General features: G+C 46.3%; 8 protein-coding genes across 8 annotated transcripts; 5 read left to right on the forward strand and 3 right to left on the reverse strand. All coding sequences in view use genetic code 12, as the record gives it.

Annotated features, from left to right (window-relative positions):
- Window positions 1–1511: 1511 nt before the first annotated feature.
- On the forward strand, window positions 1512–3320 carry CXQ85_002655 (Zn(II)2Cys6 transcription factor; the record flags this gene model as incomplete). The annotated part of the gene is made up of 1 exon (XM_025486320.1): window positions 1512–3320. One exon carries the CDS (start codon window positions 1512–1514, stop codon window positions 3318–3320), a length of 1809 nt encoding a protein of 602 aa, XP_025343870.1.
- Window positions 3321–3569: 249 nt separating this feature from the next.
- Window positions 3570–4031, forward strand: HPA2 (D-amino-acid N-acetyltransferase; the record flags this gene model as incomplete). The annotated part of the gene is made up of 1 exon (XM_025486321.1): window positions 3570–4031. One exon carries the CDS (start codon window positions 3570–3572, stop codon window positions 4029–4031), a length of 462 nt encoding a protein of 153 aa, XP_025343871.1.
- A 66-nt stretch (window positions 4032–4097) lies between these two features.
- CXQ85_002657 (phosphoglycerate mutase) lies at window positions 4098–4871 on the forward strand (the record flags this gene model as incomplete). Its single annotated transcript, XM_025486322.1, has 1 exon — window positions 4098–4871. One exon carries the CDS (start codon window positions 4098–4100, stop codon window positions 4869–4871), a length of 774 nt encoding a protein of 257 aa, XP_025343872.1.
- A 273-nt stretch (window positions 4872–5144) lies between these two features.
- CXQ85_002658 (potassium/sodium efflux P-type ATPase, fungal-type) lies at window positions 5145–8396 on the reverse strand (the record flags this gene model as incomplete). The annotated part of the gene is made up of 1 exon (XM_025486323.1): window positions 5145–8396. The coding sequence occupies one exon, from the start codon at window positions 8394–8396 to the stop codon at window positions 5145–5147; it is 3252 nt and encodes a 1083-aa protein (XP_025343873.1).
- Window positions 8397–11541: 3145 nt separating this feature from the next.
- CXQ85_002659 (uncharacterized protein) lies at window positions 11542–13803 on the forward strand (the record flags this gene model as incomplete). Its single annotated transcript, XM_025486324.1, has 1 exon — window positions 11542–13803. The coding sequence occupies one exon, from the start codon at window positions 11542–11544 to the stop codon at window positions 13801–13803; it is 2262 nt and encodes a 753-aa protein (XP_025343874.1).
- Window positions 13804–14174: 371 nt separating this feature from the next.
- On the reverse strand, window positions 14175–15320 carry CXQ85_002660 (uncharacterized protein; the record flags this gene model as incomplete). The annotated part of the gene is made up of 1 exon (XM_025486325.1): window positions 14175–15320. One exon carries the CDS (start codon window positions 15318–15320, stop codon window positions 14175–14177), a length of 1146 nt encoding a protein of 381 aa, XP_025343875.1.
- Window positions 15321–16147: 827 nt separating this feature from the next.
- Window positions 16148–17923, reverse strand: AMN1 (Amn1p; the record flags this gene model as incomplete). Its single annotated transcript, XM_025486326.1, has 1 exon — window positions 16148–17923. The coding sequence occupies one exon, from the start codon at window positions 17921–17923 to the stop codon at window positions 16148–16150; it is 1776 nt and encodes a 591-aa protein (XP_025343876.1).
- Window positions 17924–19806: 1883 nt separating this feature from the next.
- On the forward strand, window positions 19807–23551 carry ROD1 (Rod1p; the record flags this gene model as incomplete). Its single annotated transcript, XM_025486327.1, has 2 exons — window positions 19807–22008; window positions 22526–23551. 2 exons carry the CDS (start codon window positions 19807–19809, stop codon window positions 23549–23551), a joined length of 3228 nt encoding a protein of 1075 aa, XP_025343877.1.
- Between the last annotated feature and the right edge of the window lie 173 nt (window positions 23552–23724).

The raw sequence follows: 23724 nt of genomic DNA on the forward strand, positions 1-23724 counted from the left end.
ACTTGAATACCCGTATAATAACCGGAATACGAAACCCAGGCGATCCGGGGAGTTACGGAAGTTTGGGTGCAAAAAACAAGGTTTGAGGGTCTATTGTTACATTACTGCAGTTTGCTGTTACATCTACAGAAAAAACGCTAAACAGTGTCCAGAGGCTGAGGCAGCCAAAGAACCGAAAGCCTACCCAACAAAATAAAATCCTAAAGCTAAACGGATAAACTCTAATGCACTTGCTTGGGCACAGCCTTACCGGCAACCTCACGTCACGTCAACGTCAAAAACCGCTCCGCCTGGCTAGGGACCTGCTTTAGACATACACCGGTTCCCCAGATATGTCGCCAGAGCGTAAACGTAAGGTTGACGTGACACAAAAGCAGAAGCCTTTCGTTTACTACACGACCCATTGCTTGACGTTTTGTCTGACAGCGATGTTGCTAGGTGGTATCTACAGGCAGCCACTCGGGCCGTGTTCGCTCCGCAAGAAACACAAAACCATGGTAGTTAAACGAGGATGAATAATATAGAAGGCTGGCAGGTGCAATTAATGATAAATAATATAATGGTTGACGAGACGAACGCCTCTTTGGAGATCAGCCGTGCTAGACTTGCATCTACATCAAACTACTTTTGGCTGCAAAATACACCCTGGAAAGTCGCCCCAACACACGCTGAGTCAGCCAGAGAGTCTTTCTAAGCAGCAGAAGCACGGCGGGTGTATTTTTTAGTCAAGAGGAAAAATTTGCTCACTAAACCATAAGTGTGGGCTCGCCAGCCTTTCCTTATTGGTGGATCCTTGCTGAGGATTCACGGTTACGCAGCCACGAGCTGCTGAGCCCTCGAGGCTGTCGAGACAGTTTCGATACCCATGGTTTTTCCGGTTCCTAGTGCGAGATGCGTATGTGTATTATTTTCCACTGATCCTGTCAGAGCTCATCACCAGGCATCTCATTAAAAGTAGCCACCCCAACAAATATACATAAATATATATATATATATATTAAGAGAGGTACTCAAACACAAAGAGACCTATTAATCAGGGCAGCCCCTCTTTACCAAACTTTAACCTTCAACCAGTGTTTCGCTTATTCTGCCGCTGGTGCGCACCGAAGATTCCCCAGCCCTCTCTTGTGCGGTGATTCCTGGCCAGAGCCCGACTTGCGCTACGCCCTCAGCCCTGCCAAGCCCGGATGATTTTGGTTCCACGGAAGAGTAAATGGCCACTTTTAGGAGGTGAAAAAACACGTAGAGAACTGGGGGAAAAAATCTCCTTCCAAATGTCGCTTCCCCGCTTCTTTTCCACCAACTGCCAGCCCTCAGCCTCTATTAAAGCCAAAGTTAGCTTTCTGTATGGTTGCGCAGCACTGCACGCCAGGGCTTCTTCCCTGCTGCGTGAAGGCTCGGCCCACATACAGGTATACTCTTGCACAACGGTTCTCCTCAAGTATATTATATCTAAACCATCTCTCCTCTGCTCCAAAAGGACCCTTAACGGCCTGACTTTCTTTTCCGCCATGTATACGACCCTTCAGGCAGACTCCTTGAAACAGATCGTGGTCCGGTCGGCCGACGAGATCAACCATGCTAATATATCCACCGTCACGGGGAAACCAAAGCGAACCCGTTCAAAGACTGGATGCTTGTGTTGCCGTGTGAGAAAGAAAAAGTGTGACGAACAACGGCCTTCTTGTGGTCTTTGTACGGCCAGAGGTATCCAGTGTGTTTACCTGGGACTGCCTCCTGTGAAGCTGGCGAAAGAGATGATCAAAGAGATCACCGAAGAGCCTGTGGTACCTCCAGGCTCCTCCTCTGGTTCTGCTGAAATACTGCCTGAACTGGCTACCATGCCTGCTCCTCATGTCCTAGATGGCCAGTTGGAATCGGTGCTCGATGAAGATAAGGTTTCTTTGAAACTAGAGCTGGAACCCGGTACCGGCGAGTTCGATGAGTTCCTCTTCCTTTCTCCCAACAGCAAAGACCAGCCTGCTGAAATCGATATTTCCAATCAGAACAACGACTATAGCCTTGTTTCTATGGATGGTAAGCTACCGCTTACAAAACAAAGCCAAGCAAACATTCTTGTTGAGCCTATGGACCCCTTCCGCCTAGTGCTAGACGAGAGAGGCTACCAGCTTGTTTACTTTTTCCATAACGAAATCATCCACCGCATCTGTATTTCCCCGAAATCAGTCCAAAACCATTTTGCATCCACATTCACAGGCGTTTCTTACCGAGACGAGAGCGTTTTACGTCTTTTGGCAGCTTGGGGTGCATTATTTGTGGATGGCCCTAACTCGGCCAGTCTTAAATCAAGGATGCACGAAGCTGATCTCTCTCTTCGGAGATTCTACTCAGATAAAGTGCTCGATGATCAGGACAAATTCAACCTAATATGTTTCCACCTTAACGCTGCCGGTATCGGCGTTTGCTCTGGTGACACCAAGGACTGGGTTTACCACCACCGCAAGTGCGGTGAGCTCATTCGTGGATTTGGCTCCATCAAAAACTTTTTAACGAAAATGAACTATCTGAATAGCGCCAAATGGGTTATTTCTAATCTTCACTACAACGATGTCATGTCATCAGAATCCCTCAAAAATGGAACCTTGCTCACCGCGGAAGAATACGGTTCCCCATTCAAGGATGAAAACGATTTCTCCTACGGTATTGACCCCCTTCAGGGATGCATGCACTCGATCTTTTTGGTGCTTTGTGAGATTCTTCATGCTTATTCTGTTTTGTCTTCGGTCAGAAGGAGTCTCAATGAAGACATCAAGAAAGTTGCTCGTGATCCCACCATGGACATTAATCTTCTCAATTCCCGTCGTGCTCAGCACTACACGGAAACCCAAAAACAAGCTAAGCGCCTTATGGCTAAGGTAGAAGCTTGCAAGCCACGGAAAAATCAGGAATGCTTCATCGACCCAAGCGAGCTTCACCATCACCACACTCTTTTTGAGGCCTTCAGAAACACCTGCAAGCTTTATGTGCTCATGTATATCAGAGATCTTCCGCCTCGTACTCCAGAGGTCCAAGGCGTGCTCTTGGATACCTTTAAGCTTTTAGACGTTCTTATCGAGTGTGATCTACGGGCAGCTGTCACGAAGGTTATGCTTCTTTGCGGTTTGGCATGTTACAAGGAGATCGACCGCATTGAACTCAGACACAAGTTCACTAGATTGCAAACGTACTACAAGGTATTCAACGTCCACAATGTCAGGCACATTGTGGAGCAGATATGGCTTGCCAATCCTGATGGCCTCTTTACTATTGATTGGGGAGAGACTTGCGAAAAGATGGGCTGGACCGTGGCTGCGTTTTAATCATATTCACTTCGAAAGTCTTGGCCGCAAAGATAACATTTGCGCCAGACATTAACTCTATTCACATATACTGGGAAAAGGTCCCTTTTGGTACTTAAAAAAGACGACTCATGATTTGAGTCATTCTGGATAATCGGCGCACCGGTGCCCCTGTACTGATACCGATCAAGAAGTTCTTAGCGGCTTCACCGCGCAAGGCTGATACTATAAAACCTGTGCTACCTCTCCATGTCAAATAGCTAACCAAGAATGTCTTTTTCAATTAGACCTATTCAAGCTAGCGACAAGGACCAGTGGAAGAAATTGTGGAACGCCCCAGAGGACTCGTACTTGAAGTTCTACAAAGCTTTAGACAGGGTCACCGATGAGGCTACAGAGACAACCTTCAAGAGATTCCTCGATGAGAATGAGCCCGTATACTCCGCCGTTGCAGTTGACGACACGGGAAAAATCATTGGGTTCGCCAATTACTTGACTCACCGTAACACTTGGACCATCGAGAACGCCTTGTACTTGAACGACTTGTATGTGAGTTCTGCCTCCAGACTCAAGGGAGTGGGTCGTGAATTGATCGAGTTCGTATACAAGGAAGCCGATCGTTTCAACTGTCCAAAGTGTTACTGGAGTACCCAATTCGAGAACCACAGGGCCCAACTTTTGTACACCAAAGTCGGGGTCAAGTCTGGATTCCTTCTTTATCGGAGACCATGATCCGAGCCGCTATGCCTCAGATGGGGTTGAGGGTCTCGCTGGGCCGATGGAAGCTTATCTATCTGTATGCACTACGCTATTATATGGACTCCAACGTTCTTGGAAATTGAAGAAATTCTTGTAGGACCAGCTTTCTTGCTCTTCCGTAACATGACTCGTGAAATTAAGCCAAACGTGGACCCCAACGTCATTCGTGTTTTTGTGGTTCGCCACGGACGGACGGAGTTTAATTTGAAAAAGGTCATCCAGGGCCATTTAGATATCGACTTGGATGAAACAGGCCACGACCAGGCCTCCAAGTTGGCCAAGTACTTGGAAGAGTTCAAGTTCGACGCCTGTGTAACGTCAGACTTGTGCCGTTGCCGAAGCACCATCAAGGATATCTTGTTAAACAACTCTCATCTCTCTGAAGATAAGATAAGGATCACTCCCAACTTGAGAGAACGTATGATGGGTCCAGCTCAGGGCATGTTTATTGGTGACGCCTTGGCCAAGTACGGCGACAAGTTTAAGTCGATGGGCGAGCAGGAAGAAGCATTAATAGAACGAGTAGAGGGGGAATGGGACTTGGTTTTGAAGAAAGCAGCAACAGAGGACCATCTCAACACACTCTTCTGTACGCACGGCGGTGTAATCACCTCATTCACTAATTACTTACACCTGATCAAGAAATATGGCTTGGGCGAGGGTCTAGAAGCTCAGAATTTGCGTGTCCCCTTTAATACATCAATTACCGTTATAGATGTGGACAAAGCCACAGGCGAAGGCGTGATCCAGAAGTTTGGTGTAACAGAACATCTTGGAGGCCATTTCGAGGTGAAGAACCAGGATTTACGCTGAGGTCCTTTGCCATGTGGGTTTAGTTTCAATTTACATATTGCCGTTGTGGCAGATAATTTAAGAAAGACTAGTTAATATATATGTTATTTATAGCAAATTGCTAAAATTCGTTATCTAAGCTGGTAATGATGTAATGCTCACAATAAAAAATGAATGATGAATTACTATGACGGCTGTATAATGAATAAACCTAAAATATCACACGCGATAAACCAGCGCATGTCAACCCAAATAACTTAAAACGTAAAAGACATGTCTAATGGAAGTAAAAGCTTAAGTAAGCATATCTGGGTCCATGGTGTTTTGTCTGGAGAAAGAGGCGTATCTCTGGAATGGATCGTTTCTCTCCAACTCGTATTCTGGATTCTTGACCTTGGTGCTCCACTTTCTCTTGTAGACTCTCTTGCCCCATTTCCAAGCCTCGGCAGCAACCAAGAAGAAAAGAACACAAGCCACAGACAAACCCCACTCCCATCCGATTGGGTCGTGGAGGAAGACCTTGTCATTGATAACAGGAATGTAGACGACTGGGAAAACAGTAACGAAACCACCAATAACGGACCAGAACAAGAACTGGTTGTCCCAAAGGTCGATGGCGGTCTGCTTCCACCAAGGGTTGTCAGTGTCCTGTCTCATGTAGAACAAGGAGTTGGTTGGGTGAATACACTCCCAAGCAAGGACAAGGGCACACCATGTCATGGTAGCGAAAGAAGCAGATCTGCCTCTGAAGACCAAGTTACAGCTATCACCGTCACTGTTGTTACAGTTACGGCCCAAGTTTCCGTCACCATCACCGAAAACGACAACAACGAAAGAAAGCATACAACTGATAGCCATGAAAAGACCGAGGGCAAGCATATCAATGATAATTTCCTTGGTGAAAATGTGACGGTTTGGAGGTTGTTCTAAAATGTCATCAGCAGCCTTCTCCTGACCCAAACCCATAGCTGGGAAACAAGAAGTAACGACCAAAATCCACAACACTTCAACTGGGGACAATGGGAAAACAGACAAACCATCTTCATCCTGGAAAGCCAAACCGACCATCAAGTAGATAGCCTGAGCAACGTTCTCAGCCAAAAGCTGCAAAATAAACTTCTGAATGTTAGCAGCCATTCTACGACCTTCTTCAATGGCATGTAAAATGGAAGCGAAGTTATCGTCAGTCAACACAATATCGGAAGCGTCCTTAGCAACATCGGAACCATTTTGACCCATGGCAATACCAACATCAGCCTTTTTCAAAGAAGGAGAATCGTTAACACCGTCACCAGTCATGGCACAGAATTTTTCACGACGGTGCAAAGCATTGATCATTCTAACCTTGGTCTGAGGAGCACAACGGGCAATAACTAATGGCAAAACAGGCAACTCATCGATTTGGTCATCAGTCAATTCATCGAACTCACTGGCAGCCATACACATAGCCTTGACAACTTCATCGGAGTAGTGGTACAAGTTGTGAGGCAAGATACCAACTTCCTGAGCAATAGCCTTGGCAGTACTTGGGTGGTCACCAGTAACCATGTGAACATTGATACCGGCCTTGTGACACAATTTAACAGAAGGAGCAGTTTCCAATCTTGGAGGATCGTAAATACCAACCAAACCGTGGAAAACCAAGTTATCTTCGATACCGTCTCTGTCGTCAAGCTTGTCCTTGTTGGAGTCAAAGTCTCTAGAAGCGAAAGCCAAAACACGCAAACCCTGGGAAGACAAAGCGTCCATGTTGGCTTCAATCAGAGCAATATCATCTTCAGTCAAGTCAACAAGCTTGTCAGTGTCAGTCTTCTCCTCAGGGTTACCAGTCCATTTAGTACACTTACGGATGACTCTCTCGACGGCACCCTTAGTGAAAATCTTAGTGTCATTGCCCATTTGCCAGATAGAAGACATTCTCTTGATAGAAGAGTCGAATGGGTATTCCTCAATGTGCTTGAAGCTCTTTGAGTATTCCTCTCTACCGTAGCCAACTCTGCAGCAGAAAACCTGGATAGCAATTTCAGTAGCGTCACCGTGGGCCTTCCAGACCATTTCACCGGAACCTTCATCCTTAGATTGATGGACGGAAGCAATGTTAGCCAAAGTAGCGACGTTCAACCACTTCTTGAAGTTCTCAGCAAAAGAGTCAGGCTGGTTTCTGTCTAAAGGCAAAAAGTCAATTTCTTCGTCGGTCTCCTTAACGTACTTTGGAGAGTACTGAGTGAAAGCCAAGTCACCCTCATCTGGGTGGAAAGCCTCGTTGGAGTTTTCCATACTAAAGGTACCCACGGATGGAACCCAGACTCTCTTGACAACCATTCTACCCTGGGTCAAGGTACCAGTCTTATCGGAACAAATATCGTTAATACCACCCAAGGCTTCCAAGGAGTCAAGCTTTCTAACAATAACATTCTTGGAAACCATGACTTGGGCACCGAAGGCCATAGTAATAGTCAAAACAACAATCAAAGCGGAAGGAATCATAGACAAGGCAACACAAATAGCGTAAATGGCAACTTCTCTGTTGACATCCATCTCCTGGGTGGCCATAACGACAATGGCGAAAACAACAGCGACCCAGAACAAGAAGATAGCCAACCAAGACAACTTTCTTTGCAAAGGAGTACCAACGGTGACACCCAAAAAGTTACCAATAATGTCCCAAATAGTACCAAAGAAAGCGTGAGAGTACTCCTTGGCACCTGGCTGCTTGTCGCCGGACTTGTCAACCTTTCTAATAATACCGCTGTCACCCTTCAAAGATTGGGCAATCTGACCAATTTCGGTCTGCAAACCAGTGGCCACGGCAATACCGATACCTCTACCCTTGGCAACAACAGAAGAGGAGAAAGCCATGTTAAGTCTGTCACCAACTGGAACGTACTGCTTAGGGTCAGAGTACACTTCATCCTCGTTCTTGGCGACTGGCAAGGACTCACCAGTCAAAAGGGCCTCGTCGGTTTCCAAATTCATAGTGTCAAATAATCTCAAATCGGCTGGAACAGTGTCACCGACCTTAATGTGAACAATGTCACCAGGGACAACATCTTCGGCGGCGATGTCCTGCTCGTCACCATCACGAGTAACTCTAGCGGATGGAGAAGACAAGGATCTCAAGGAGCCCATTGTCTTCTCGGCCTTAACTTCCTGAACAAAACCGATGGAAATGTTAATGAACACGACAGCACCGATCACACCACCGGAAATCCAGTCCCTAATGGCCAAAGCAATGACCATGGAAATGATCAAAACCATGATCATGGCATTGAAAACCTGGTGAGCGAAAACTTTAGTATAAGAAACCTTGTCACCTTCACCCAAGTTGTTGAGGCCAAACTTCTTCACGAGGTCGGCATGCTGAGCAGAGGATAAACCATCATCAGTGTTTGTGTTAAACTGAGTGGCAACCTTTGCATGAGTAAGTCTATAAGGTAGAAGGGAAGAATCGGAAACGGCGGTGGAGCCGGAGTCGTCAGTATCATTTCTCAGTTGCTCCTTATGAGCGTTATTCTTCTCATTGTAGTCCACGGACGAAGAGGACATTATAAGAAGTGATGCAGAGTGGGAATTGGGGGGAATAAGGTTGTGGGGATGGTAAGGAAAGAAAAAAGATGAAACTACAAAATATTAACCGTGCACTGGGAGGCAGGACCAAGGCAATATATATACTGGCTGGCACAGGGCCTGACTGGAAAAGAAATGAGTGAGGTCTGGTGCAGCAATGGTGGGTGAGAAAAAAAAAAAAAAAATGCTGCAGCCAAGATAGAGCCAAGAATCAGCGAACTATGGCTAGCGGATTGTGGGCCTGCACTGCAGAGAAACGTGGGGCGGAGAGACGAGATGACGGGGTGGTGCATTGGCGGGGCAATTGAGTTTTGCCGAGAAGGGCTGACCAGGCAGAGAGGAAAGTAGGGTTGACTGGGGAAGGTGTGGGAAAGTTTTCAATTTTTTAGTGCGATTGTTCCTTATTTTTTCCAGCGAGCAATCAAGATTTGGTTGCGGCTGCCCCAGATTCTGTGCTGGTTGCAGGCGTGGCGAGCACGGCGCCTTGGTGCAGGTTAGAATACAGATAAGCGGAGGGTTGCGCGGCGATAGAACCGAGTAAATTTTGGGGAAGAGGAATATATCCCCAGCAGCGTGTGTGTCTTGGAGCAGGGGTACTGGATATTGCGAAGGTTGTTTTTTTCTTCACTGTATTTGGGGGACGTTTTCTGCAGGAACCTTATATACCCATCAAAAGTCTTGGTTTTTTTTTGTTATGTTGTCGTTTTTCCGGCCACACCGGGACCCCCATCTGAATATAGTTCCAGTGCAGTGTGTGTATTCCTTGGCTTGTCTACAGGCGCAGTCGTAATCCCACAGCTGCTTGGTGTCTCTGCATAAGAAATATCCAAAACACAACCAACAAAAGAAAAACCGGCACCTCCCGCGCGCCTTAATCTATGGGCGTGGTACTGCAGGCAGTCTGGCTTGGCACCAGTTTCCCTCGCAAAACCTTCTGATTCTTAGCCAGGAACCCCTCGGTATGCCCCTCCCCCCTCGGCCGGATCAATTAGAAAAAAAAAAAAAAAAAGTACAAGACCGAGAATTAACCTACCACAGCCTAAGAAAAATAAACCACCCACAACACACAATTTGGGCTTAGTCAGTGGGCGTTTTTCCTGGTCTTGGTCTTGGCGTGACCCACAGACACATGACCAGCAGCTGACTTCGAGAAGGCGCCCCTACAAAAAAAAAAAATTAGCCCCAACCGGCCCGGCCCGGCTTGGCCCGAATCACCAAAGGCCCAAGGCCCAAGACCCTTTGGGTATCTGTGCACGTGGGCTTAAACATAAGTCCACCCTCGTCGTCTCTTTCCCTGTCTCACTTTCTTGGTATCTGTCAGGCCCTGACAATTACCTCATCGCACCTTTCCGCCCAGCACTCCGAGGGCCATAGATAAACTGGTATTAAGCAGGGAATTGATGTCTAGGCCCTGATGCCTGGTTCCTGAGGTTCCTGGAACGGGCGCGTTTGGTGGCTTCCATGGAAAAACCGTCCCGGTTATCAGCCCTTTCCCTTAATTTAGATCCTCTTCCCCCAGCCGTGCTATCGCGAAGCCAGCGAACCGGGACCGGCACAAAGTGGGAAAGAAAAGAAAACTTAGTCCAAGAATGTCTAGGCATCAGCACTCGGCCATTGTGGAGGTTTCTTATCGCCAATGGACGAATAGCGCTGGTTGCATTTTCTGTATATACGCTATACAATTTTGTGGGTGAGTCGCTTATCGCGGTTGCAACCACAAAAACGGTCCTCGGCATGTGCTGGCTAATATCCAGTCGACATTGGGACCAGTCCTGGGCATATTCATTTTCCAAGAGTTGTAGCTGTAGAGTTGGTTTGCCGTGGAGATGCAATTGGATTTGGAGTGGAGAAGAAACTTGGGTGTAGTATCGGTTTACTCCGTCCTTGGCGAAGACGTTGGGACTTGGAGATGGACTTGTACTGGGCGAAATGGACTACACTGAAGTCTACCATGAATAGTCAAACCCTGATGCCCTGTCTCCCCGTTCCAACCAATCATGAAATTAGTCAATTCGTCAATTCCAATCAACTGAATGATCGACAGCATGGTCTACGGCATGGCCTACGCCCTGGCTTACGCCATGGCTTAAGGCATAAGTAACTTTTCCCGCGAGCGTACTACACATTCTACCTTTGTGTGGCGCTAATCTACCAAGAAGTCCAAAAACGGCTCGGGGTCTTGTGCTCGTTCTCGTTCTTTTTCTCTTTTTTTAGCCAACCCCTCGCAGTCCGCCCAGCCAAGCGGCAGCCCAAAAGAGACGAGAGCTTGACGAATAGGGGCGGGACCAGGCTAAGAAATACGAGAAAGTTGAGAATTCGAATTAGATGGTAATACTAAGACGTTGGGGGTTGGAGTAGGGTTGGAGATGTCCCGGGAAGAACCGGTTGGGATGGATGTTCTTCGGTGCTTATCGGCTGGCAGTGGCTGCAATTTACCGTTTTTTTGCGCAGCGAAGTTTCTTCCTCCAGTCCCAGGACCAGTCTTAGGTTAGGCTTGAGGATCCCGCCTGAAGATCGAAAAAGTCTTGGAATGTCTTTATCTTATCGGGATTTGAATTCCGAGAACCGTTTTGGGTGTTTTTGGGTAGATGGGTGGAATTATGCTGTTTCATGCAATCGCATTGTCAACGTGGGTATATCCTTAGGCCAGAAGCTTGATAAGCCTGAAAGTCTGGACTAGGTGGGGGAAGAGGCCTCGAGGTGGGTTGTAAGCCATGATATTTCTTGATGTAGTTGGGGTACCCCTGAAATGACTCTGTTTGGGGTTAAGGGGACAACGGGATTCGGAGTCAGACGGGGATCTCCAGTTTTGGGTCAGTGTGGGTGGTTACAGGTGTTTTTGGGACATTTTTGTATATTAGCCTTTGTTTCGCAAAACTAGTGCTTTTGTGGTTTCTCTAAGTATGTGTAGATACTTGCCCCAGAAAGGTACATTCGTAAAATGAAAAAAAAAAAAAATAAACAAACAAACAAAAAAATTAAAAATCACAAAAGTAGACCTGGGAAGGCACTTATCTATTCGTATCAATGTGCACCGTTTCGTAGTCTCTGGTGATGTTCCACCTACTTACTTTATCCGGCGGTACAGGTGCGCTCATTTTTCAAGTCTTCTTCAATACCAACCATGGGCGAGTCTGATATCCTTGCGGCAATCCAGGAAGGTCGTCTTTCTCTGGCACGACTCGAATTGGAAAGATGCCTTAAACGGTTCCCTAATAAGTCCTACTACTGGGCTTTGAATTGTTACCTTCTCTTCGCCCAGGGCAAAATCGCCCAATCCATAACTCAATGCAAAGAACTCGCTCTGAAGACTCCCAGCGATAGACAAGCCTTATCTGTGCTTTATGATTCGTATTTAAAGTTGGGCTTGGCTAAAGAAGCGAACCAATTGTATGATAATGCCATCAAGAAGTACCCTACTAAAGAGTTGATCGAAGCATACTTCGATAAGGCATTGGAAAACTACGATATGGCTGGCGTGCAAAAAGCTTCTTTGCAGTTGCAAAAGAACTTCAAGTCTAACAGAGAGTATGCTTATAGGGCAGCTTTCTCATGTTACCTTTTGAGCAGGAAAGGTTCCGAGAAAGAGAAGGCACTCTATCTTGGTTTGGCTGCTGGAATTGCTGACAAAACGGCTCCACATGAGAACAACCAGGAGGTGTTCGTTCAAGCTAAAATTTTGCATGCCCAGGAAAAGTTCACTGAGGTGGTAAAGCTTCTAGAGCCAATGAAGCACAGAGAGCTCGAGCTTACCCTTTTGTATCTCGATTCGCTTAATAGATCGGAAAACTGGGAATTGCTTCACACCGTGTCAAAGGATCTTTTGTTTAATCAAGAGTTTAATGATGTGGATACATGGAAGCACTTCATCAATGCTTCTTCGCATCTTCAGAAGCCTCAAGAAGAGGTTTCTAGTTTCATCAAGTTCGATACAAGAAACTCGTACTTCGCTAACATTCACTTTGCTGTTACCTATGGACTTGACCAGTTTGCGGCTCTCGAAAAGTACTATAATAAGTTCCACGACAAGCCTTCGGGTGCGTCTGACCTCCTCAACTTCGATCTCTCTGAAAAGCTTCTCGAGAAGATTCAAGCCGACTATACCAATCTTACAGAGAAAGAATCACTCACTTCGTCTGAGGCTTGGACTCTTGTGAATACTTCCAAGATCTTGATTCAGCAAAAGAAATTGACATTATCTGAGGAAAAATTCTCCAAGTTTGATAACATAGAATTATTCGATTTGCAGTTGGTCAAAATGATAGAAAGCTTGCGCTCAGATAATTCTACTAGCAATATCGTCAAGCACATCATTGTCCTTGAAGACTACACCATCAGGGATCCCGAAAACTACAAAGTGAAGGTATGGCTTCTCAATCTTTACACCTACATTAATGCAACATCGCTGGCTGTCAAGGTGTACAAAAGCCTTAAGATTAAGATGATTCAACAAGATACCCTTTCATATAAACTCGATCTTGCACCATCTGTGGGTAACCTTAACGAGCTTATCTCCATTTACAGGTTCTACATGACCGCAGATACCGAAGTTGGACCATATGTTGAACAAAGCTTCCAGAAAAACTTATACACTAAAGTCGAGGACTTTTTTAAGTTTGGTGAACGTCTTACAAATTCCTTGCTGAGGCACCTCATTATCCTCAGAATCCTTAAATCTTCACGTATGCTTGGGAATGACTATTATAACTATTTCTACAGGAGAATGAGGGATTCTAAGGCGACAATCCTCAGTGACAGCTTCGTCTTGAATGATAACAGAGATTTTAAGTCTGAATATAATCTCGGACTCGAAATTCCACAACTCGACCTTCTCAACTATGAACAAAGGAAGGGGACAGAGTACGTCAAGTTGAATTACCTCAAGGAGATCATCATTGCCGAAAGAGACGAGACCGAATGCGATAGGCTCATCAAGCTTTATAACAAATGGATCAGCAATCCAGCATATACGTCACAGCTCGATGAGTTCGAGAAGCATCTTGTTAAGCTTTACATTGCCATATTCAAGATCTCAAAACTTAGCGATGTCAAAGACAGGGACCTGCTTACAAAGTTCCTTTTGAAAAACCTCGACATGAACAAAATCAATACTGGCTTTATCCAGAAGGCCCCAGGGGTCTCAGCCGAACGTCACCGCATAATCTTGGATACTTTCGAGCTCATCAAGATCACACAAACTTTGGTCAGAGACAAAGCCATCACTAAAGCGGCCGGCGAGATGCAAATCCAAATGGTCAAGATCGTAAGTGAAAGGCCTCAATTGCTGTCCGAGATCAAACTGGGCGTAGGTCTAGATGAAGAGTTCGTGAGCGACCAATTCGAATCCATCAAAGATGCACTCAAGCTCTCAACTTTGAGACTCTGATAGTTTAGAAATTGGCATTGAGCCCTAAAAGTTTGCTCATCTCATTGATGCGGACCGTTCCAGTCAGAAGGAGGTATTTTCTATGAGCCAAATCAGTCTCATGCTTATTCAAGTGGAATTCCTCTCTGGCGAACTTTGCAAGTTCTTGCTTTTCGTGATGCTTATATATGAGTCGCATAAGGCCTCTGTATGTATGGAGGATCTTCTGACGTAGAAGAAACTCTTCTAAGCTCATGAATGTCTGGCGGGACAGTCTGCTAACACATCTTATAGAAGAGAATATCATGATGCGTGAGATGATGGAGTAAGATCGTAATTCATTATAAATATATGCAAGTGGTGTACGGGTGGGACACAGAGCATACCCGTTTCTAGGCTTGTTTAACCAGGCCATTTGTTGAAAAAGGATTTGGCAAGAGCCCATTAAGGCGCCATCTCCATCTCAACTTATATTTGAGAGTGCTGAGCCACTCAGGCTCAGATTCAGATGTCGCAACATCACTCAAATGGTGTAACTTCTCTATCAAGCCCACAGAAAAGTCTTCCCGTGGACATACTGGAGTTGATGCATTATAGGTATCTCTGATGCCGGTGAAAATGTCTAGTAGACGTTCGGTAGATTGCTTCTTGGCTTGTTCGGTGTGGGCTTCGCTTTCATCGAGTTCAGTGAGGAAGTGCTCATAAACGTCAACACAGTCCCAACACACAAACTCTTTACAAAGCTGGCTGGCTTTACTGTTGCCCTTACGAACAGAATCACTGTTGCCAAGAATAGAGCTGATTTCATATAGTGGTCTCTCACAAAGACAGCAGTGCTTGAGACGATCTGTGCCCGGGATCCTACCGAAAATGGCTTCTAGATCTTCAGGATTTGAGACTCCATCGTTCCAATCAACAGTTCGTTTCTTGGGGTATGCCTCGTACGAGTCGATTGAACGATGGTCAGCATGTAGACGTTTTTTGAACGAATGCAAAGATTTTTTCCGATCCAACAGTTTAGCTGAATCATGGTTGGCCATATAGTCTTCTACTAAGACTATGAGCTCCTCAGACTCGTCAAACGTCTCGTCAACATACTCAGAAGTGATGGTAATGTCACCCAAATCAGGCTCATCCTCGAATCCCGTTTCATCAATATCGTTGGACTTTCCTAGGCCATTGAAATGCTCATTATTAAGGTTCTTTGACGTTGTTTGGCATAGCGGGGCCAGGTGACCTCGTTTAAGGCGAGATCTGGCTGGAGGAGGAGGGAGCGGTAGCGACGTTAGCGTCGTATGGTCAATAAGGTCAAGTTTGGAAGGATGCGGGAGTAACGTTCTGCTTTGCAACAGCTCTACCAGATCCAGCTCTTCAGGAATCGGCAGGTTCTCCGCAACATATGAAGATGTATGAGAGGAGCTCGACTTGAACAGATCTCTAGGCTCTAAAAGAGAACCCACCGAGACAGAATCTGTACTTGCAGTGATTGGCAAAGCAGAAGGCTCCAGTGGTGTTTTCCCTAGTAGTTTCAAAGACATGACAGCGGAAGACTCGGAAACGCCAGAAGCTAACACTAAGGCAGGGTATTATGGACTGGCCGTTGAAGGCAGGCAGAACCTGAAAAACGAAAGTATACTAACGAAAGTATAGGCGCAGCAAAAAAAGCAAGCGAAAGTGGGTATTTGCTGACGAAAGTAAAGGAACACGACTGGCCTAAGCTTAGAAGAAAGTCTGGTTGTTTGAAAACGGTGAGGATCCTGAGCCCTGGTGCGACCATCAAACCTGTCTCGAAGTAGAAGGACAAAAAACATACAATGGGCCAGTGCGCGGTGCCCTGAGCGTCTAGCCCTGGAGAGTGACGAAGAGGAGAACAAAGGTACGAAGGGGACGAAGGTGGTAGACATTCCATGAAAAAAGGAGGTGGTAAGTGGTAATTGTAGATTTGAGATTTAGGATGTGTTTGTTTTACGTTGCAGTTGTTTATGTGGTTTGGTGAATGTTTGGGCTGGACTGGGCTGGGGCCGGTTTGTGAGACATTTCGCAGCCACTTAGACGAGGCCTAGGTTGGGTAAATATTGTTACACGAAATGAAGAAGTGGTTGGCTTTTTTTTTTTTTTTATGGATGGATCTCCAGAGGGCCTGTGATCGGAGAATGAAGGCGGTGCCTAAAGAGTTGGGATTCCGATGGAATCTTCGGCACAGCATATACAGTGTAGCAGGATCGTAAGTTTCCGAAGCCTGGAATATGATCAGAGTGTATTGTATGGACAATGAACACAACGTAGACGAAGTGACAACCGATGGGGATCTTTCTCTACAGTGATTGTTCTCCTGGTAATGCCATATTATTATGCTTAATGCTGATTATACGCGGGCAGAACGGACGCTTCTCGTTCTGAGAAGGTCTGCTACTGCCATATCTTCATCCTTTCCGTTAGCCCATTCGCTGATATCCCTGACGACTCTTTCCAGAATCATACGATCCATGGTTTTGGCCTGATCTCTCATACGCATGAAGAGTTCTTCACAGGTTTCCACAAGGACGATCAATCCACGGGCAGCCTGGCGTCTCTTGTATGCGATGATTGGCTCAAAGTTAGTGATTCTGTTAACAAACCTTATTTCGAGAACCGTAAGGCATTTCAATAAATTGTGGTGGAGCACGACGGGGATGGACTGGTCGCTGACGTAAGGGCAGTTGTTCAAGGAAAGCCTTTCAAGGCGCTTTCCACAAGTCAAGGTTAATTGCCAAATAGAACGGTCCGTGATGTAGCACCCGGCAACACCAACGGTGGTCAAGTTTGGATTATTAACGGCAACAGCGCAGACGCTGTGGTCGGTGATTAAGTGGCCTCTTCTTTTGCGGCCTAAATTAAGTGTGGTGAGCTTTTTGCATGTTTGCCCTATGCTGTAGATTCCATGGTCTGTGACGTTTTCACAGGCTCTGACATCCAAGACTTGAAGGTTAGGACACCTTTTGGCGACTTCAACCAAAACAGAGTCGTCAAGCGCTTTGGATCCCGTAACAATAAACGTCTTCAAGCTTGGCTGCAAGAAATTAAGGGTAGGTGTGATCTTGGGGCACATGTACATCTCAAGCCACTCGAGCCTGCTCAAATCAATCTTGGACTCGATTTGATTAAAGTGGCTTTGACGAAGGTGGAACATTTTGCTGAGCACCAACGTCTTGGGAGACATGCCATCGTAGAAATGCTGGGGTTTGGTGGCTGCAAACTGGTTAAACGTTCTCTCGTCGGTGAAAAAGAGTTTCTCCCCAAGAACCTCTTTTGTAACGCGATGAAAAAGTTTGTTAACAAGCAAGCAGGTGTGAAGCACGCTCAGTGTGGTTTGTGGCTGGCCTTCTTCTTCCATAGTGAAGGCTCCCTCCATAGCCATCTTAGCAGCCTTCTCGTTTCCGTGCACGAGCATAGCATGGCGGTAAGAAAGTGGTTTCCGGCAAACAGGAGTCTTTTCTCTAGGCACCACAGTATTCTGAGCATCAGCATAGACGATAATTTTATGAACCAACTCTGGGATCTCAAAGATGGATGGCTGCGAAACTGGAGTTGGCTGCGAAAATGCTGGCTGGTAGGTGGGAGCCAGAATTGGCTGCGAAAATGGCAGTTCCAAAGGTGTATCGACAAACCGACTGAACTTTGGAGGTGTGATTGCTGGAGCCAGAGAGAGCCTCTTCAAAGGCAGTTCGAAACTGTCAAAGTAGGTAATTCTTGGTCTGAAGGGCGTGGCGGGGCTCTGGATGGAGCTAGGTGAGGACGAGTCATCCACAAGCTCAGGAAGCGATTCCGAGTCGGACGCGTCTGAACAGAAAGGCGTACTAAACTGGAACTCCAGGTCTGTAAGTTCAGGAACTGGCGAGTCTGGGCCTTCAATTTCTGGAGAAGCCATACGTGTAAGACGAGCGTTCCTTCTTCTAGCCATCGAGCCCAGCGAGACCAGGCGAAACACTGGAGTGGGCGGCGGCGTGGGGCACATTTTAGTCAGCCTAGCACGCTTAAGCAAACGGTCTGAAGGCGACGGTCTGGGGTCCGCTAGCGTTTTTGATGAAGATCTGGTGGGAGTAGTAGAGGCATCATCATCATCGCGAAAAGCTGGGGTAGGACTTGGAGAAGCATAGGCCATAATCAAAAGAAAGGAATGTAGTGAGTTGGGCTTGGGCCTATGAATAACGGCAAAATAAAAATGAAGATGCTGAAGTTAAATAATGCCAGGAGAAGTAAAGTATCAAAGGAATGGAGCTCCCAAGGGAGGATATTAGTGACGGGAAAGGCGTCTATAATTGGGTAGGGTTAGGTTAGTGAAGGAACCCCAAAGCGCAGACAGCGAGGAAAAAAGAAGTCTCAGCCAAGGTACCACGGCAGAGCAAAGCTTTATATTGACAGGACACAAGCAAACGCAGAAAAGCTCGTCAGGGGGCCAGACGCCAAAAAGGAAAGAAAAAGCTGGTAATGACAAGCAGTCAAGTCTTTTCATGCTGCGCAAGAAGGTTAATGGCAGGGGGTGCCTGGCGAATTTGGGAGGACCGTTTGCCAGTTGTAGCGTGCGAGCCAGCCGCCTGCTAGCAAGGGAAGGTAGACGAAGAGGCAGAAAAAAAAAAAAAAGGTGAGCCTCGCGAACCCAACCAGGCCCTCACCACCAGCCATAGAAAGAGATGTCCCTTGGTTTTGAGACATGGAAGGGGAGGTACCTAGGTTGTGGTGGAAGTGGTGGGCTCTCCAAGTTATTTAGTCTAAGTTAGATAACCTTGGTACCCGGTGACATGTGCGGTTGTGGAGTCTACAATGGATGGTGAGGCTGATCGGTAGGAGGAAGCCAATGGCTGCGAAAATCACAGTGGGTGCGAATGGCTGGCTTTTCCCACTAGTTAAGCAAGCTGCACCTGTTTCTAGCACCGAACAAACGCTAGAACGGTAATATATTATTTAAGGTGTTTTTTTCTCGTCAGGGAATGTTGGTATTGTCGGAGAAGTGCCAGGGCTAAGCCACGGTGTGCGTTGACGAAGATGGCTGGAGCCAGTTGGGATAGAAAACCTTGCAGATATACTGAAAAATCGTGAAACCAGCAGCCCCAGAGGATGGTTGGACGAAAGAAAGACACTTAAAAAAAAAGCAGAAAAAAAGAAAGACAAAATCCACTTGGACTTCAAGTCTGGACTACGTAGACATACAGACGTTGACCCCTGGAGCGACACTCCACTTCGTCAGCGACACTTGCTCACAGCCACTGGCTGCGCAACACTGCCCCAGGCACTGCTACCCATCTATGCTCTTGGGTCTTTCTATATTTCTATGTTTGTGGATTGGTGGCTTGCTGAGCGCTGGTTACGTTATTGGGCCTTGGAGCCATTTAAGCGAACGCGGTATCATATCTGGTGCATCAGGGCCCAAAGGGCCAAGCCGGGAAAACCTTCTCGAGAGCGAGACCCTGACTCAGACAGAACGCAAAAATACAACCATGTCGAGCCACGTGACGCGAGTCATACGGTGAGTCAAGGTGACATTTTCAAGAGATATCACATCTGCGCGGATCTCAAAGACCGAGATCTGATATGGGGCGATGTGTGGGTTAAGGTTTTACGTGGAACGGGTGGTTTTGAAAGTTTATATAGTGTTTTTACTGTAGATGGTGTTCTTTTTGTGGAAAGGTTTTTCCGTAAGCGAGAAAAAGGGACTCTGTCTCGGGCAGATGATCGGGCGAACGTCATTTTGACAGCATTGCTTTTTTCCGATTGCGCTCATCTGCGTTACCGCGCCAAAAAGAAATGATGCATTTATCGCTGTAATTTGTATGTGTAGAGAAAAAAAAAAAAAAAAAAAAAGGGTGGATGCGGTAAACCATCACTTGGCTCATTTCCAATTACTTTGTCCCTTTTCCAGTCTTACTGGTGATTATCCCTTTTTGCGTTACTTACTTTTCCTCCCGTGACCCTAGACCATCTTTCCCCCCCATCGCTTCCAATCGTGCAGCACATCTCCCTTGATCACTCGCTACCGTCCTTTCCACCATGCCAAAGCAAAAGTCCTCGAGACTGACGGCATTATTCGACATCAGGTTGAAAAACTGTAACCACGATGTTCTTTTGCTTAAGGGCACAGAACACAATGCTGCTTCGACTTTTATCAGCGGCAAGATTGTGGTATCAGTTAACGAGCCTATCTCTGTGAAGAAGATAACACTCAGGTTGTATGGTACTCTTCGCTTGAGGTATACTGATACTCGTGGTGCGGTACCTAAACCTGCCAGATTTGAAAAGAAGGTCTTTGAATACGTTTGGGATCCGAAGGAGATCACCAAGTACTTGGACAACATGTATGAGAACTCCAACGGCAATGGCAGTTCTGGGTTCACAGGCCAGTCGCCTTCTAGTCCATCAAGCACTTTGGCAAGAAGTCCAGTGAAGTCTAAGGCTTCATCGACATCTTTGAAGAGTTTGGGTATGACTTTCAGGTCATTGTCGTCATCTTCGTTGACCCCACATAACCAGTCTGGTAACAACGGGTCATCGGCCTCGTCATCATCTACCAATGTCAACGCTAGAGGTAACCATGTGCTTGTTCAGGGCAATTACGAATTCCCATTCAGCGCCATCTTGCCAGGTGATATGCCAGAATCCATTGAGGGTCTTCCAGGTGCAAGTCTTATCTATAAGCTTGAGTCGACTATTGATAGGGGAAAGTTCCACCTGCCAATGGTGACCAAGAAGCATGTTAGAGTTGTCAGAACAATGACTACCGATTCTGTTGAACTTTCTGAAACTGTGGCTGTCGACAATACATGGCCCAAAAAAGTGGAATATTCGTTGAATGTTCCCAGCAAAGCTATTGCTGTGGGTTCAGGAACACCGATATCATTAATGTTGGTACCTCTTCTTAAGGGTTTGCATTTGGGCGAAATCAGAGTTTCTTTGGTGGAGCTATACTCTTATGTGGGTTACCTTCCCCCAGCACACACTGATGAGAGAGTCGTTTGCGAGAAGATTATCCCAACGCCATCACCAGACGACCCCGACTACCAAATGGATAAGTGGGAGATTGACACCTTCCTCCGTATCCCTCCTAGCTTATCAACATGCACTCAAGACTGTGATATACAAACACACGTTAAAGTGAGGCATAAGCTTAAGTTCAACATTGGTTTGTGCAACCCAGATGGCCACACTTCTGAATTGAGAGCGTCCTTGCCAGTTCAAATTTTCATTTCTCCATTTGTGTCAGTCAGAGCTAGACACGAGGAAGGCGAGTTACAGGATGCTCATGAGTATACAAGTAATGCTGACGACGAGGAAGTGCTATTCTCGAGTGACCCTCACAACACATCGTTGACCAACTTACAGCAATACGAAGCAGATGCTCGTCAAGCCAGTGAGGGCCAAGCCGAGGAGGCCATCCGGTCGAACCCTCATTCATACTCGTCATTCACTGGTCTTGTCGCTCCACCAATGTATGAACAGCATGTTTACGACAAATTGTGGTCGGATGTGTCACCTATGGAATCACCTATGACTTCAGGAGCATCTACCCCTAGGTCGAGACCTAATGGTGACGTGCTGCAGTTCAGCATGAGCAGCATAGATACCGCCCAGTTGACAGAGAACTTGAGACAGCTTAGTGTTCAAAGACAATTACAGGAAAGCTTAGAAGGCAACACGGTCCTGTCGCCAGCTTCTCGTGAGAGAGCTGTCTTCACAATGGATGGTGAACAAGAAGGCGGTGACTACTTCGCCAGAAGACCACCTCTACATTCACAACTTCTGCATGGCCACGGAAGCTACAGTGGCACTAATTCTCACTTGAGTACGCCTGGTGGTATGTACAATGGTATGGTGCATTCTCCAGGCATCATGACTCCCCCAGTACATCTTTCCAGAGCAGGCTCGGAGACCAACCTCGCTGCTGAAGATATGGGCAGAGTCCCCAGCTACAATGAAGCTATACGAGGTGAAGTGCCTGACACCCTTTCACCAGCATACCAGCCACCCCAGCCTGGTTCTAATATCAACGCCGACGAGGTGAACAGAAGATTCGAAGAGAACATGTCTAGGTCTGGAACACCAGTTGGACTGGCACCAAATTCCAGAAACCGAGGACTTTTGAGCAGAGCAGGTAGTTCGTTCAACTTGTCGTCCAGGAACTCTTCCAACAAGCTGTCGCCGTCGTCATCCAGAAACGTTTCCAGCACCAACTTGGCTAACATGCTGAATGAGAGCGTTTCTCGGCAGTCACTGAAACGAGGCCGAGGCACGGCCAGCTTTACGATGACTCCCATGTGAGTTAGATGATGATTTATGTCTCCCCAAAAATAGATGCATCTAGAAAAAATACAGATAAAGTAATATTGAAGAATGCCAGTTGTTGTATGTATAGGTAGAAAGAGTATACGATAGTAGTTACCGCTCCGCATTACTGAGAAGCACATCAAAATCCACCCAAATAAACTGAAACCCCCAAAAATCGTGAAACATGAATAGCCTTACATACTACCAATATGGCTAATCTTAAACTATCCACCCAAAATCCACCCCTATCACCCTCTCCCTCCACCCTCTCCATCTTCTCCCATTTGCAGCCATTCGGCCAGTGCCTCTCGCCTATGCTCGCCAGCTCACGTACACTCCGCAACAATGCTATCGTTATACGTAAACTGACCATAACCCCAACACCACCATGTTTAGAGATAGAACAAATTTATACCTATCCTACAGGCGTACGATTCCCAGGCGGCAGAAAAGCACTGATGCAAGGTTTGTTGCATTGGCTGAGGAGGAAGAGGGCCTCATGGGATCAAGACGGGTGTCCTCTAACGCTCTGAGGAAACAACAGTATAAGGACTCAGGGACGGAAGATATCGAGATGAAGCCCATTGCACCTTCTATATTTGACATTTCAAACGGATTAGACGAGAACTTGGCCACGATCAAGACGAAAACAAACGAATTGAGCTCACTCTACAAGAAGCTCCTAATAACCAGAGACAATGAGAAACAGAGGTTGGAAACACGCATTGAGGATCTTAATTACGACACAACCAAGCTCTTTGAAAACTGCTATGTGCTTATAAAGAAGTTTGAGTTTCTACAGAAGAATTTCCAGAGACTCAAGCTAGACTACACCCAGGACGAGCTTTCCATTATCGAGAACTATAAGAAGACGTACGCTTTGAAGATCCAGGACAGTTCTCTCATATACAGAAACTTGCAGAACAACTATATCAAGTTTTTGAAGGACGACGATGATGCGGAGACTGATAGGCTTCTATCATCGGGAAACTCTTCTACGGTGGCTCTAGATGAAGAGGACTCAAAGAACATTGAGGATTACTCAAAGATGGTTCTTCAGCAAGCACAAACCCAGATCCAGAACAATCCGAATTCCCAGATCTTGGCTCAGAGAGAACGTGAGATCTCTAAATTGGCTATGGGTATTCTTGAAATCTCCACTATATTCAAGGAAATGGAAACTCTAATAGTTGACCAAGGCAGCATGTTGGACAGAATTGACTATAACTTGGGCAGAACAGCCGAGGACCTCAAGTCTTCAGATAAGGAGTTGTTGAAGGCACAGGTTTACCAGAAGCGTACGACAAAATGCAAGATCATCTTCCTCTTGAGTTTGGTGGTATTGGCGTTGTTCATAATCGTGGTTGTCAAGCCCCATGGCAAGACCAAAGTCGTTGAAAAACCTGCGCCTCACGATCCGGCGCCACAACGACCAGTACCTGATAACAAGCCTGTGGAAGGCGATGCTCAATAATTTTCGAAAGATTTCGTTTATTCACGATCTTGTTTCATCTATAAAGAAATACTCTTACAGCAAGAGGGGTCCTCCAGGAAGAAGGAGGAGCCCAGGTTTAACACCGCGCCCAGCACAGCGAATGCAAAACTAACTAATAGTACAAAGCTTTAAATCCGACCGTAGTCACTGTT

Source organism: Candidozyma haemuli (assembly GCF_002926055.2).
Source record: "Candidozyma haemuli strain B11899 chromosome Unknown D_2014730914, whole genome shotgun sequence".
In the NCBI taxonomy this organism is placed as follows: Eukaryota; Fungi; Ascomycota; class Pichiomycetes; order Serinales; family Metschnikowiaceae; genus Candidozyma; species Candidozyma haemuli.